At 35.1% G+C, this 15,207-nt stretch overlaps 1 protein-coding gene across 5 annotated transcripts in view; it reads right to left on the bottom strand.

The window, feature by feature from the left end:
* CDH7 (cadherin 7, type 2) overlaps positions 1-15,207 on the bottom strand; it is a 122,124-nt gene that overhangs the window by 52,443 nt on the left and 54,474 nt on the right. For 4 of the 5 annotated variants that reach the window (XM_005861552.2, XM_005861551.2, XM_005861550.2 and 1 more), the window contains 4 exons: positions 14,568-14,862; positions 10,513-10,632; positions 3,693-3,860; positions 809-996 (listed from right to left, as the gene is read on the bottom strand). In XM_005861552.2, coding sequence (XP_005861614.1) covers positions 809-996; positions 3,693-3,860; positions 10,513-10,632; positions 14,568-14,862 — 771 coding nt within the window. The remainder of the gene's footprint in view (positions 1-808; positions 997-3,692; positions 3,861-10,512; positions 10,633-14,567; positions 14,863-15,207) is intronic. The other variant, XM_005861553.2, reaches the window with a different exon arrangement.

The raw sequence follows: 15,207 nt of genomic DNA, 5'->3' as shown, positions 1-15,207 counted from the left end.
ATGGGCTTCACAACTTACCTTGCTCTGTTTGAATAAATTTTTCAAGCATTTCAATTAATACAAATTAAAAAATTGATAATGTAGCAAGCTTTCAACATTTTGCTTTTTTTAAAATATGTTTTATTGATTTTTTACAGAGAGGAAAAGAGAGGGATAGAGAGTTAGAAACATCGATGAGAGAGAAACATCGATCAGCTGCCTCCTGCACACTCCCCAGTGGGTATGTGCCCGCAACCAAGGTACATGCCCTTGACCGGAATTGAACCTGGGACCCTTGAGTCCGCAGGCTGACGCTCTATCCACTGAGCCAAAGCGGTTAGGGCAACGTTTTGCTTTCTGTTTCCAAGTTTATCTATATTATTTTCAATATGTGGAGTGCTTATCTGGTTTGCTTGCAAAGGCTTTCAGTTAATATTAAGGTTTCATTACTGAAATAATCAATGAAGAGGCACAGTCATCTCTCCAAATAGGTCACTTAAAATGAGTAAAACACTGGCCAGTGTGCCTATTGTCATAGAGCTATGGATAGGGCGCAGTTCACTCAGAGAATAGAATTGATGGAGTATGATTACACATGTCATCAGTAGGCCCCAAGATTATGATACCTACAAATAAATTCACATCCTCTCTTCCTAAAATTAAAACAACAACAACACACACACACACACACACACACACACATACACACAATGATGGTTCCATGTGGCCATTCAGTTTGTCTAATACATTTTTCCTTCAAAGTAGACATGGCTTCTCAGTAATCTCTGTGAAGCTGCCATATAGAAAATACAAATAAATAAAATGTTACCTTCTGTATGGTAATGATTCCTTCCTGTGTATCTTTGTCAACAGAAATCTTGAAAATCCCCAATCCATCACCATCCACAATTTTGTATTCCATTTCAGCATTAGCCCCTATATCTGCATCAGCAGCTTTAATCCTGGCCACAACAGAGGCCACTGGCAATGACTCAGGGACATTATATTGGTAAGATCCTGCGAAAAGTCAAACAAAAATGAGCCAGACCTTACACCAAGCTAACAGAGGGGAAACAAGTAACTAGTTGGCTATTGTGCATCATCTTTGCTTAATTTGTGTGTTCTTTTTTAGTAATGAAGACACTAGGCAATATGAGACTAGTTACATTTAGTCTCAAGATATTTCAGGAGGATGATTAGATAATAATGAGTATGTGTCAGCAGAAACATATGGCCTGAGAAGAGACAAGAAAAGAATCTCCATTCCTGTATTTCTAGTGGTAGAAACTATGCTACTTTAAATACCAAAATACATTTAAAATAATTATACAGTTAATTCATATACAATCATTGAATGTAAACAACTCAGCTATAACTAATATAAGTATTTAAAAATAAAAATAGTATAGCTTAGGCTTCATATTGGCAAATACAAGACTCAACAGTTCTGATTACTTAATGTTGGAATTTACATGATAACTTCTTTTACTAACAAAGTTTCAGAAAACTGGACAAGAAAGTTTATGAAAAACAGTATTAGTCTTGTTTTAGCTCATAAATTTACCAAGGATGAGAAGTAATTCTGTGGGTTGTATGCAGGACTGACGGGGGTACAATGATACCAGAGCAGAGGCAGTATCATAGGAACAGGAGGAAAGAGAATCAAAAAAGAAAAGAGAATTTGTCTTAAAAAAAATTCTCTTACAAAAATTCTTCTTCAATATCCCTCAACTCAAAAAAACGAGAAATTAAAAAGTTAGGGGAACAGATGAAATGTGTGTACCAACCCTCCAAAGCTATGAAAGTCCTCAGAACAGATGCTCCTTCACTGTTTGCGCTGATCACCTACTGTTTCCCGCTCCCTCCCCACTAATCCATTTCCTTCAGGTTGCCAAATGTGGTGCATATTCACTTTCTTATACAGAAGGTTTCTCTCTGAGAGGACTATGTAAAGAAAGAATGTATCTATAGGAAACACATTTTAGGCTGAGAGCTGTTGCTGTTTGCAATTTTCTAAATTTTGTGAATAAGTTACTGATTTTTAAAGAAATGATTACAATATATGCTTATCATTTTTGAGTGACTCTTTACATATATCCAGAATTTTCCTTAATAAAATCCAAAAATTTTAAGGTTAGGATAGTAACCAAATGATAGAGAAAAATCCCAGCAAAAACTGAAAAATCTAATGACACAACCTTGGCTTCCTTCACTTTTATAACTAGGAGAAGATCCAATGAGCTAGAAAATCTGTGCTGTATCTTATCAAATCTTGAGGACTGAAACCACAAAAATTCTAAGCATCACTTTTTACCTCTGTAGGCTTAAAGAGAAACACTTAAATTTATTCTGAGCCCAATATAATTACATTATTGTTTGTATATTTTTAATCCTACAATCCTCACCTCCCACTTTATAAGCCATCAAGGGGATAGGTTTAAGGATAGGTTCATTTTTTAAAAAGAAAAACTTAGGATATAAATGTTATGGTTGTTGTTTGGTTGTTTTTTTTTTTTTTTGGCCAGGATGTATTAAAATGTTGGCTGTATAATATAAATATTAAAAATATATAAAATGAAAATGAAATATCGAAAGAAGCAGTATTTGAAAGAAAACATAGTGGCATTCATATCTGCAGAGAAAGCCTCTTTGCTTGCCATTATTCGCTCCTAAGGTCTTTGTGTAAGGGAGCTTAATTCCCCATTTCTATCAAACAAGCATTTTAGAGACATTGTAGTCTGTAAAATTTCCTTACATCCTTGAACATTCTAAAGAAGCACCACATACACTTAACAAAAGAGGGGGAAAAGGAAACTGAAAGAGAGCAAGATAAAATGCTTTTTTATAATCAGAACATCTCTACATACAGAATTTTTTTAATCTTTTTTTTTTGGTTAAGTCAAAAGCCATTTTGCTCAAAGAAACAAAATTGAGGGCCTGTGGTTTTCTGGTTCTTTAGACTGATTTCTTTTTGGAACACTGAGTGTTCGCCCAAGAAAGATGTGGTAGAACTAGAAAGGATTGTTCAATGTGCATGAAGTGGTTAAAAAAAAGGAGGGGAATAAGAAATGAAAGAGCTCAGGAATCTCCTACTTTGTCTTTCTAATAATATAAAGCATTATTTTATATTACTCATTGCAATGATCATGTAAATTACAGAATGTTTAAAAATGTCTTAGAATAAAGTGGTTAATACACCTGGCCAGCGTGGCTCAGTGGTTGAGTGTATGACCAGGAAGTCATGGTTCAATCCCAAGTCAGGGTACACACCAGGACTGCAGGCTGGATCCTCAGTGGGGGGTGTATAGGAGGCAGCGATCAATGATTCTCTCTCATCACTGATGTTCCTATCTCTCTTTCCCTCTCCCTTCCTCTCTGAAATCAATAAAAAATGTATTTATTTTTTAAAGGTTAATATGTAAACAAAGAAAATAAAGTATAATATTCAGATAATGTGAATGAAGAAGAACCATGTATTTTAGAGAGAAATAATAGAAATATATGATTGCTTTTATTTATTTCCAATATCCTCCTTATTCTATATTTTTGAATTAAAATCATGCCCCTGATAAAACAAAATTGTGGAAGAGTATAGTAACAGCAAATTATTTGTTTGAGAAGAATTTGGAAAAAATATATTTATAAAGACATTTTTATAGATGGGCAAGGAAAGTGCGCACACCTGGCGCCATTTAACAAAATAGCTTGCTTACTTCGAGGAAAGCGAGGTGGGTTATCGTTGACATCAGTGAGGGTCACAGTGACGGATGTGGTTCCTGAGAGTCCTCCGTTTTGACCAACCATATCCTTTGCCTGAATAACAAGCAAATACTGGTCTTTAGCCTCTCTATCCATGTTTGGAAGGGCGGTCTTGATGACTCCTGTAAAATTTCAAATCCCAGTAAAAGGCATCACGATTCACTGAATTCATATGAGTGAAGCACACTGACATAGGTCATAAGGCCCTCTTGAGATGTTGCCTTTTGTTGTTTTATTTATTTTTTAATAATTTTAATGCACATTAAAGACCAAAGGGATATGATAGTTACATACAATATTACAAAACTGAGAAAATGCTGTAATGTGGATGAGTAGGGCTTTTCAATATTGGACCAGAGAGGATTATCTTCAAGTTTTTAGAAATGTGGTTCAGGAAATATCAAGTTATAAAGAAACAAAATTAAATCCGTATCTAGAATAATGGGAAGTCACCTGTACAAGTATATGACAATAAACCCATCCTTTTCTTATCTTTCACACTCTCCAACAACTTAATTCCAGGTGATATGAAATCACCATGACACCTTCAACTATGATCTCTACTATCCATTTTTCATAAAAATAATGGAAACATTCTACAAAGAAAACACTGAGAGTTGTTCATGTTTAATAAATGAAACACCATTTCAAACTGTGGCTTTGATGCTGGGTGATATTATATCTATAGGTCTGAGGAAAATTACCAAAAATAAGATGACTATGCTAATGGCATCAACAGCACTAAAAATATTGGCATGTTTTGTTGTTATTTTTAATCAATTGCATTTAGTATTGATATCCCTCAATAATTTAGATGGATGATGAATTGATTTCAGAATTTCATGTTGCTTGATTGGGAAATTTGACTCAATAATCATTACTGTAGTGAATAAGTTATTTTATATTAATAACTATATGATTTAATTATTATGTAAGCATATTAGGCAGTAATATCTAATTATGAGGTAGAATTTAGTTTAACTATGTATTATGTAAATATATAAAATGGCATATATGCCTAATATACTTAGTATATGTACATCTAGTTAATATTAATGAAAATGTATTTATTTAATATTCGTCTATAGAGACCTTGAAACTATCAATATGAGATCTTTATTAATTAGATATAAGGAATCCAGAATCCTACTTAATCATTTCTTGCACTTTCATTTTCTCCAACAAAGACAATGTCTGACCTATGCACCTAGGACACTTTTGTTGATTGACTTACTTTGAAAAAAATGTCTAATATATTTTGTTAAAATATATTAAATATTCTAACTTTTAGGAACAAGTCAGAATTTAAATCCTCTCTGACTCCTCAGGCAGAGGAAGTCTTGTGTCATGGACTTTTCATGAGAGAAACTGGGTTTTATAATAGAGATGGGTCTTTAGGAAGAAAACAATTATATACAAATTTGGATAAATATCCTTTTTACCTCATGTTCATCATAAAAATGGTTTAATATCCTCCAAATGTTTGTATTTAATTTTAAATTGTTTAAAGGCTGTTTCTTCAGTTGTCTGCATGTCTTACATTTTAGCTCTAAGTATCACTTATAAGCCTAGGTCCATGGTCGGCAAACTGCGGCTCGCGAGCCACATGCGGCTCTTTGGCCCCTTGAGTGTGGCTCTTCCTAAGCCTTAGGAGTACCCTAATTAAGTTAATAACAATGTACCTACCTATATAGTTTAAGTTTAAAAAATTTGGCTCTCAAAAGAAATTTCAATCGTCGTACTGTTGATATTTGGCTCTGTTTACTAATGAGTTTGCCGACCACTGGCCTAGGTAATACTATACTAGTCTGGCCCTATACTTCACAATATTCTATAGTTCAACAACTGTTCTTGGGATGGGAAACAGCTGAGAAAAGCCTTTCAATATTTAAGAATGACTTAAGCAATGAATTATGGGTTCCTAAGATTCCAAGTTAGATAACAGTCAAACTATCTTAAGTAACCACATTTTTGCTTAGATCTGAGCACTAGCTGTCAAATACAAACACACAGACACACACACCAACAATAACATCTATATGTTAAACATTTAAATTATACTTTAATTAGGCCAGTTTTTGTTATTGTTGTTGTTGTTAGCGATCACTTATTCTAATGTACTAACTGTGTTGGACACTGTTGCACAATTATTGTGATAGAGAGAGGTTCACAGCATCTCAACATGTCAGCAAAGGAAACACTACAGCCTCATTCCCTCAGAGACTGACTTAGAGACATTTATTTTTAAAGAAAATATAGAATTATTAGGAGAGAAGTCCAGTAGTCAAAGTCACTCACTTATTTTTCACACCTCTAATTGTCTCTTTATAAGCGATCCTATAAATAACACTTTCCCAAAGCAAAAATCATGACATAAGTTTGCAAAGTAATGCAGATGGCAAAGGTAATTTCTCAATACCTCAAATATTAAACATATTTTTGACAAGAATAAAATAATTGGGAGAGAATTGAATTTAAATAGGGACACTCAAAAAATGATAGATTTATAGTTCTATGACTTTTGCTAGTTCTTCGCTTTTATGTGTAAACTGTCGACATTTGGAAAAGAAGTCTCAGATGCTGGATTTGACTTGCGTTTTGCTATGTATTTTATAGACACACATGCACACGGCAAGTCCTTAACACTATAGCTCTGAAGTGGTAAAGGCCAATCCTGCTAGTCGGATCCCTACAGTTCTGTGAGGGTTTATGCAAGACAATACTATTTAATTTCAATAATCAATACTTTTCAGCTACTCTAATGAGAAGACTATGTCCTGCAGTTCTCTAGAAAAGAGACTGGATCAGATTTTGGGCTTTCTGAATAATTTTGCATCTGACCCAGTAACCCAGAACTTTTCATGTATTTATAATCCATGTTCACAAAAAAGTACTGTGCATATGAAACATACATTTATCACTGTTACTGTTCAGCAACAGCACGGTGTTTGGTTGGAAATAAAATTTTAGATGATTCTCTAATGTTCTACCAGTCATGGGGTTTGTTTTTGCATGTTCTGTTACCATGGAATCTTCTGAAGCATTTATGCATGTACCACCCCAGGGTAGGGAATCAAACAATGTTGGCGCCTGCATTCTGCTCAGTCATGCTTTGGATTAGTCTCAGGAGTCTGTACTATCACATAACCCAGGGAATATGTGGCTGAAGATATTCATGCTGTCCAGGTGCAATATACATTAGGCATGCAAGGTGAATCTCCTCCTAATAATTTATATTTATTTCTAAATTTTCTGTCTGTGCCTTATATTATTGGGTCTGTCTACCTCTTGGTGAAGCATATAATAGAACCATAAGAAGATAGAGAAGAGCCAATAGTAAAGATGAAAGCTTCTGGAACATCAAAGAATTCCAGAGCTGGCATCAAATAAAGAGTCTGAGGAAGAGACTTGCGTAAGCTGCGAGGGGAGGTTGGCAGCCCTGACACACGTGAGGCCCCTCCACACCATGAGCCATGCGACAGAATGGATCACGTGTAAGGGCAGTGGGAGGGGGGTTCTGCTATGGCAATATTACTTACATAAAATTATGAGGTAACAAATACACATGTAATATACAAGGTGGGGCAAAAGTAGGTTTTCAGCAGTGAGTACACCAAACACGGAGTTTATTCTTGTATTATCACTTACTAATTACTGTATTATTTTCCATATGAACAACTGTAAACTACTTTTGCCCCACCCAGCATAACACAGGTACCAAGTAGTCACACCTCTATGTCTACAAAAGAACTCCGACATGACAAGTGGTATTTAACACTCAATCCACTGCCCAGGGCCAGCTCCGTGGTCTTGTGACCTGTGCAGTCACACTGGTCCCAGGCTGGGTTTCTTGCTCTGCTGACGACATCCTGAAATCCTACTAATTTTAGAACAAGACACCTGCACTTTCATTTTGGACTGCATACTAAGTAGCCAATCCTGCCATATGTGAAAGAGACCAAAACGGGGGTCTGTTTGCTTGCAGGTTTACAGAATAGGTGAATACTCTGAAATAACCTCAGTCTCTCAGTAAATTGGGGGACACTGTGAAGATAGGTGACAGGAATCTCTTAGTTTACTATGACGTTATCTTGTTTCCAGTGTGTTCTATTTGCTTGTTGCAGTCAATTATCAACATCAGTTTTTGCAGGTACTCTCATTGCTGTTTTATGAATGGAGAAATTAAGGTAGAAAGTACAGTTCCCTTCGGTCATTGGGCCTGTAAGTGGTGCTACGATGAACCATGAGCTAGAGGTTTCAGCAATGCTCAGTTATTGATATGTGATCCATAAATAGTAATAGTGATTAATAGTGATTATTAATATGATCCTTGTTAATAATAAACTTAATATTTTTTTCTTTTTAAAAAAGAAATTGGAAGTTAAAAACTTAGAAATGTACCTAATAGTGATTTCCTGGTCCTTTTCTTTAATTTTTTTTTTTTTACATAATCTTGAGTAAGCATATATTCAGCATGGGTTTTTTTTCTGTCAGAAATGTTACTTTCTTCTCAAAAACTCTTAAATTTAGAGATGAAGAAATAATGTTATTTCTCACAGAGAATAATACCAATACCAAGTAAGGAAGCCTAACTTAAATTAATTTATAGGTCTTCATGCCCTTAAGTACTAAAAATTGTCCATTTTTGTCAGAAAAATACATTTGGGGGGTAAAAAGTGCATTCTCCACCTTATGAATTAACAAAGAGGGTAAAAATTCCCAGAAGAGCTCTGCACTAATGACTACAGATGAGAAGTCCCAAAGAATAGAGCTTTAAAAACTCTGAACAAAATAAAGTCAAACTCTCTTCATCTCTGGTCATACAGAAGCCCTTAGATTCTGAAATTAAACTTAAGTTTGAAGTACTAATAATATGATCCCATGCAATAGATTACTGCCCAGTTAATCAACCAGGGAGACCTTATCTACACAGGGCTTATGAAAAACCTGTTAGCTTACAACAGAGTTAAAATCAAAAGCCTACCATTAAGAGAAGCAAAATATTTAACCCTTGGAATAAGTACATGCTATTTTTAGAGCGCTTATATAATACAAGAGTATATAATTTGTTAGCAAAATGTCAGAAACTTGTCAATGTCTTTCCAGGCTATAAAGAGTAGATAGAGAAGAGAATGGGTGGGTGTTTGAATTTAAGTTCTCAGGTCTATCCTGAAATCAACCACAAATATGCTTTCTACATTCACAGGCTTCATATCATGAATAGAATACTTTCAATTGCTTCTCCTTTAGTACTTGCTTAATCACAACTATTTCTTCTCTACTAGACTTTGCAAGTGGTGTTAAAACTCCACCACCAAATATACAATGCAGTCTCCAAAAATTCTAATGAATGACAGGCTAGGATTAAATTCACATCTCTGTTCATGCATGATTACAACTGCCATTCTCAAAAGACATTTAAAATTTTTATCCCCCGCAGTGATTTGAGAATGAATTAAAATTGTCATTTTTTTAAAATATGGAAAACAGGATAAGTGGAATTAAAAATTCATTTAGAATCATAGGTACTATCAAATATTCATAATCATAAGCATGGCTATTTGAAGAATTCTCTGTGATAAAGGCAAAATTCTTAAAACATAAGGAACTTTTAGATTTTCACAGAGATGAAGAGAATCCATGGCACACATCAACCATCTTCACACCCACCCACTCTTCCCTCCACACTGAGCCAGAAAAGAAGAATTGATAAAATATTATTTTATAACTGATATAGTGCTCCAAATTATACTCTTACTTGATGTAAACTGTATCAGCTTAAAAGCAAAACACAGCATCTAGCCAAACAGCCACATATTCTATCTAGGCAATCCTGTAACTCATATTTTTTTTGGCTCTTAATATTAAAAATTAGTCATTTAAGTTAGTCTTTGATTTAGCAGAATTCATCCTATCTGTGATGTTTAAACTAATTTCCCTAAGAAATCTGGCCTCTGAAGGATAAACTGAACCTACCACTGATTTGACTGCATAGCAGGCAGATTTCTTCTTGAGAATTAAATTTCACTGTGTATAATTCCTCTGTGAATTAATTAAAGAATAGAGCCCAGCCTGCATGGCTCAGTGGCTGAGCGACCGGCAGAATTCATCCTATCTGTGATGTTTAAACTAATTTCCCTAAGAAATCTGGCCTCTGAAGGATAAACTGAACCTACCACTGATTTGACTGCATAGCAGGCAGATTTCTTCTTGAGAATTAAATTTCACTGTGTATAATTCCTCTGTGAATTAATTAAAGAATAGAGCCCAGCCTGCATGGCTCAGTGGTTGAGCGACGGTTCAATTCCCAGTCAGGGCACATGGCTGGGCTGCAAGCTCGATCCCCAGTGTGGGACGTGCAGGAGGCAGCTGATTGATGATTCTCTCTCATCATTGATGTTTCTGTCTCTCCCTCCCTCTCCCTTCCTCTCTAAAACCAATAGAAAATGTATTTTTTTTAAAAAGAATAGAAACAAAAAATAAAATTATATGTAAATAATCAAGATTTTCTTATACAGTCAGGAGATAGTAGTGGAAATAGTTTTAATATAATATATCTTATAATTAGGAATACTGACAAATATTTTTAAATGTTCTTAATAGGTGCTATTGACTTTATAAATAATATGCTACTTATTACCATAATATACATATTGAAAAAAGCACCATAAAATGGTATCAGTGCCAACTATATGGCGTAAAAATCACTAATATTAATTCTATGCCAAGGTAGACATGTGGACTTTCTGAGGAGTGTTGCATTTCAAGTTTTACCTGTCTTGGGTTCCACCGAGAAATAGGGCTGTCCTTGCAGAATACTGTAGACCACGCGGGCGCTGTTGCCATATGTAGGATCATCAGCATCGGTTGCTGTCACTTGTACCACTGAGGTCCCTACATGCCAACCCAAAAACCAATGAATTAAAAACTTCCGATGCCACAAAATGTAAACACTCACAAAAGTCTGATGATTCTGCACTAGATTTGTTTTTAATTTTGCATTTTTCTTGTTTCAAGGCACATTAAAATTTGATAGAAGTATGATAAATACTCATTAAGCCCTCAGAAATATTTAAGGGGCATGAAAATAGGTTGGCAAAAATATAAGATTGATGATGCCTATTAGACTGGGATATACTCAGAATTGGATGGGACTCAAATTTTTGGCATCTCATCCATCAGGGCCAGGTAACAAGTTTTTAGCAGCAGCAATCTCTCTAAGTCTCAATCACTGTCCAGGAGGCAGCCTGACAAACAAGAGCATCTGAACACTGAAATCATGAAGGGGATCTCACTGCTGCAGCTGAGCAAGCCCAGACAGAAACAGAAACTCCATTAATTGAATAAAGAATATTGGATTATCTCACTATCATTTTAATCTCCAGGTCCATTGAAATATGCCAGTCAGGGAAAGACAAATACCATGTGATCTCCCTCACATATGGAATCTAATGAACAAAATAAACCAACAAACAAAATAGAAACAGAAGCATGGATGGGCACATTGAACAGACTGACAGCTGTCAGAGAAGAGGGAGGCTGGGGACTGGATGAAAGAAGGTGAAAGAATTTAGCAGAAAAAAACCACATATATATTCTATAACACATGGACACAGACAACAGTGTGGTGATAGCCAGAGGGTAAGGAGGGTGGTTAGGAGGAGGTGGACAAAGGCGGGAGAATGAGGGTGGAAACAGACTTTGCTCTGGGCGATATAGTATGCAGTGTGCAGATGATGTTTTGCTGAGTTGTACACTTGAAACCTGTGTGGTTCTATGTCACTCCAATAAATTCCACTATAAAAGAATATTGGATTAATATTTAACCGGGTATTAGTTGGCTCTTCTATCTCTTTAGTAATAGTTTTATTTATTTTTTTATTTGTTTCTACTAATTGATTTAAAGCAAAAGCATGAAATGAACATTTCAACCAAACCCCCAAAGGAGGAAAAACATGACAATTTTAATAACTGTTTTATTAGTTGTTTTTCTACAATTCATAAGACAGATGTCATATTGCTTCTTCATTTTATCACATATCTACCTATTCCCTAGGGAAAGCATTTAGTGTGCTCTGTTTATTTCTTTTTATTTCCATTTGGAATGTAATCTTAAAAACATTAGGTATGTTTTCTTAGTTTCTACATTAAGCACATGTTATTTTATCAATTATGCTCTATCTGATGGGGATGGAACAGATCATCTTTTTAATGTGTTTTTCTAAGTTCAAGTTTGGCTCTAATAATTTCTTGAAAATATGGCATTTTTCATCTAACATTTCTTTTAGATGTACTTATACATAGATCCCCCTTTCTAAATGCCTTAAATAAGTCATTAATGTCCATTTTGTAATAAATCTATTCTTTTCTTCACACTATGATTGCCTTTAGCAATTCCATTTTCTTTAAAATTAGGTTGAAATTATGAAGTAAAATAGATGGTGCTGTCCTTTTTTTATGCTGATGATTTGTTTTGCTTGCTTTCTTTTTTCTTTTATGATCTTGGGTAACTGTCCTCTGTGAATGCCTGCTAAGACCAAATAGTAAAAAATGTATATTTGAAAACCGTTTTTAAGAATTAAATTTTATTTTAAAATGTTAGACTCAATGACATTGATGCTATTTTCTCTATAATGCACCATCTTACAGAACTATTCATTCTGATGATATTGGTATTGATTTTCTACTTCATTAGAAAAGAAAACAACTTTAAACAAACAAAATGATGAAAAGTATACTTCAGGAAATTTGGTTGTGTACTATATATATTCTTCTAAAGTGTTTATTACTGTATACACAGACATATTCTCAAATAACTTTAAATTTTCCATGCTTTTTTTTATGCTCTTCTGGCAACGAATAAACAATCCTAAGGGCTAGCAAGTATTTTAAATCTTACAATTAGTCACCATGTAATGAAAAAAAAAATAGCCCTCAATATTAAACACTGAAAGCTTGTGTTATATATATACACCATACTACTTAATGGTTATCATAGCTACTTAGTTAGAATAAAATACTCTGATAAACTATGACTAAAAATCCATATAGCCTATTTTACATAGAACTTCCTTATTCTTATTTCAAATGTTGATATTAACCCAATGATCACAATTAGTGTCAATTAAATCCTGAAGGCATTAGAAAATCATTTTCTAAGAAGTTCTGAACTTGTTGGAATCAACCAAAAAAACTAAAATAACTTAAGGTGTGCAAAAAATCATGCTGTTTGGCACCAGAGTGGCACCACTGAAACCAAAGCCACAGGGCATCTGTTAGCCTCTGAAACAAAGTTCCCCTTCTGTTCCAGGTGGGAGAGGAAAACCTTAGCAAGCCAATGAAGAGCACCCACCATGCCCACGGGAATGATGGGGTTGAACTGAATTGCTCTAACACTCCTCGAAATTCCTGTTTTGCTAAACATTACTATCCTGAGGAGGATAAGGTGCCTTCTTTTTCTCTAAAACCTCCAAAATCTTGTTGCTGCTGTCGTCACTGTTGTTTTTGTTATTGTGGTTAAACAACAACAGCATGAAGCACTCTGAAGAGGCAAGCTCTACAGGGAAAGTGTGGAAAAGCTTCTTTGGTCAAAGCAATCTGTACACGGAAGCTACTGGAGTGATAATACCACCACTGTGGTTCGGATTTTTCCTGCCCACAAGCATTGATTCCTCTGGCTCATCCTCAATTTGGATTTCTTTGGAATCAAGAGCCATGTGCCCCAAATAAATTTCCCTCTCCCATCTGATAAGAACAGAAATCTCGGGTCACTGAATTCTGATTTCTCCTAAAGGGCACACACAGTACACATCTTTGAAATTGCACTTCCCAGCATAGTAAATGCGTTTATTGAATCCTGGATGAATGGAATGACCTTTATTGAAAGTAAAATCACACAGGGTAAAATTTTCCCGTGTTAAAATACAAGTTCAATTATTATTTTAAATAAGCATCCTCTTTTGATAATAAAAATAATAGGAAATAAACATATAAAGCTACTATCTCCATTCCAACCCCATAATGTTTTATTGTTTTGTAAGGTCATCCATATTTAAACTAAATATTGGCTGAAACTATTCCAAAGGTACCTGAATACATTGACTTTAAAATAGAGTTTAATATTATTTGATATAAAGTATATACTGGAAGTACTTTACTTTCTATTTTTGCAGAAATGGGGCAATGTCAAAGGGTCTTGGAACAAAACAACCTTCATCATTCTTTTATATATCTCAAACTGAGGATCACTTTCCCATTATTATAAATTCAATATAAAATTCCATGCACTTAAGTTTCTGGAGAAATTAGAAAAAGATTACTGGTGGCATGTGGATGGACCTTTGTAATTCAAGAATACTCTACAGAAGAGACCAACAGATCTAAATGACAGTCTGACTAGCCACTGACAACCTACCTAATACCGTGACCACACAGAGATGCTTACAATAGTTCATTATCCTACTATCAGGAGAGAGAAAAATAAAAGATCGTCCCACTGCTGTGTCTGCAAAGATTTTCCTTTTTAACTTCTTAAGCATCATTTTAATTATTACTTTTAAATTGAAAGTGAATGTAAAAACTAAGCAATTTCCTGAGAATACTGAGGGTAGCTGTGTAAAAGGAAAAACTTGCTAATTTGTCATAAAATAAACTAACATGTTGAATAATAAGTATTCAGGTCCTGGTTACTAACACATCTCCAACACTCCCCTCACCCTAATTGTTATGTTATGCAAACGCAATTTTTTTCCCAGGACATATGATGATTTAATTTTAAAGCCAAAGCCCCTAAAATCAGACCCTGCAAAACAAGTGCATTGTTTACTTACCCACAGGAGACATTTCGGGGATCCCGGCGGTGTATGGGCCATCCAAGAATTTGGGCTCATTATCATTGATGTCCTGAATCTTGATGACGAACTCAGACTCCGGCTCCACGGGCTTGTTGGTGAGCCTGTCCAGCGCTTGGGCTCGGAGCGTGTAGTAGGCCTGCTCCTCGCGATCCAGCCTCTTGGTGGCATGAATATCCCCCGTGTTCTCATCAATAATGAAAATGGAACTTGCCCCTTCGCCTGACAAGATGTATTTGATGGAACCATCTCCTTTATCAACATCAGAGTGAAGCTGGTGAAAAATTCATGTGAGATGAGATTAACTTACAAGGGAGTCAGCAATATGGAGATATGTAAAAATAATTCTTATGTTGGGCAGCCTCACACACCATTTTTTTTTGTTCTTGGAAAGATTAGCTGGCGCTCACTGTGCACAGCGGACAGGCTATTAGAGCATGTCCGCTTGCACTAGTGAGCAAGACAATTTCATTTCTTCCTGTAAACAGCCTCATCTCCAAAGGTATTTTATGTCTCTCCCAAAGTTAGGAACTCGTGGTGTGTTTTTTGTTGTTGTTGTTTTAAATAGATTTTTATTGATTTCAGAGAGAGGAAGGGAGAGGGAGAGATTAAAACATCA

Source organism: Myotis brandtii, unplaced genomic scaffold (assembly GCF_000412655.1).
Source record: "Myotis brandtii unplaced genomic scaffold, ASM41265v1 scaffold154, whole genome shotgun sequence".
Taxonomy (NCBI): Eukaryota; Metazoa; Chordata; class Mammalia; order Chiroptera; family Vespertilionidae; genus Myotis; species Myotis brandtii.
Note: the sequence above shows the minus strand (reverse complement) of the source record. Positions and strands in the feature narration are given on the sequence as shown.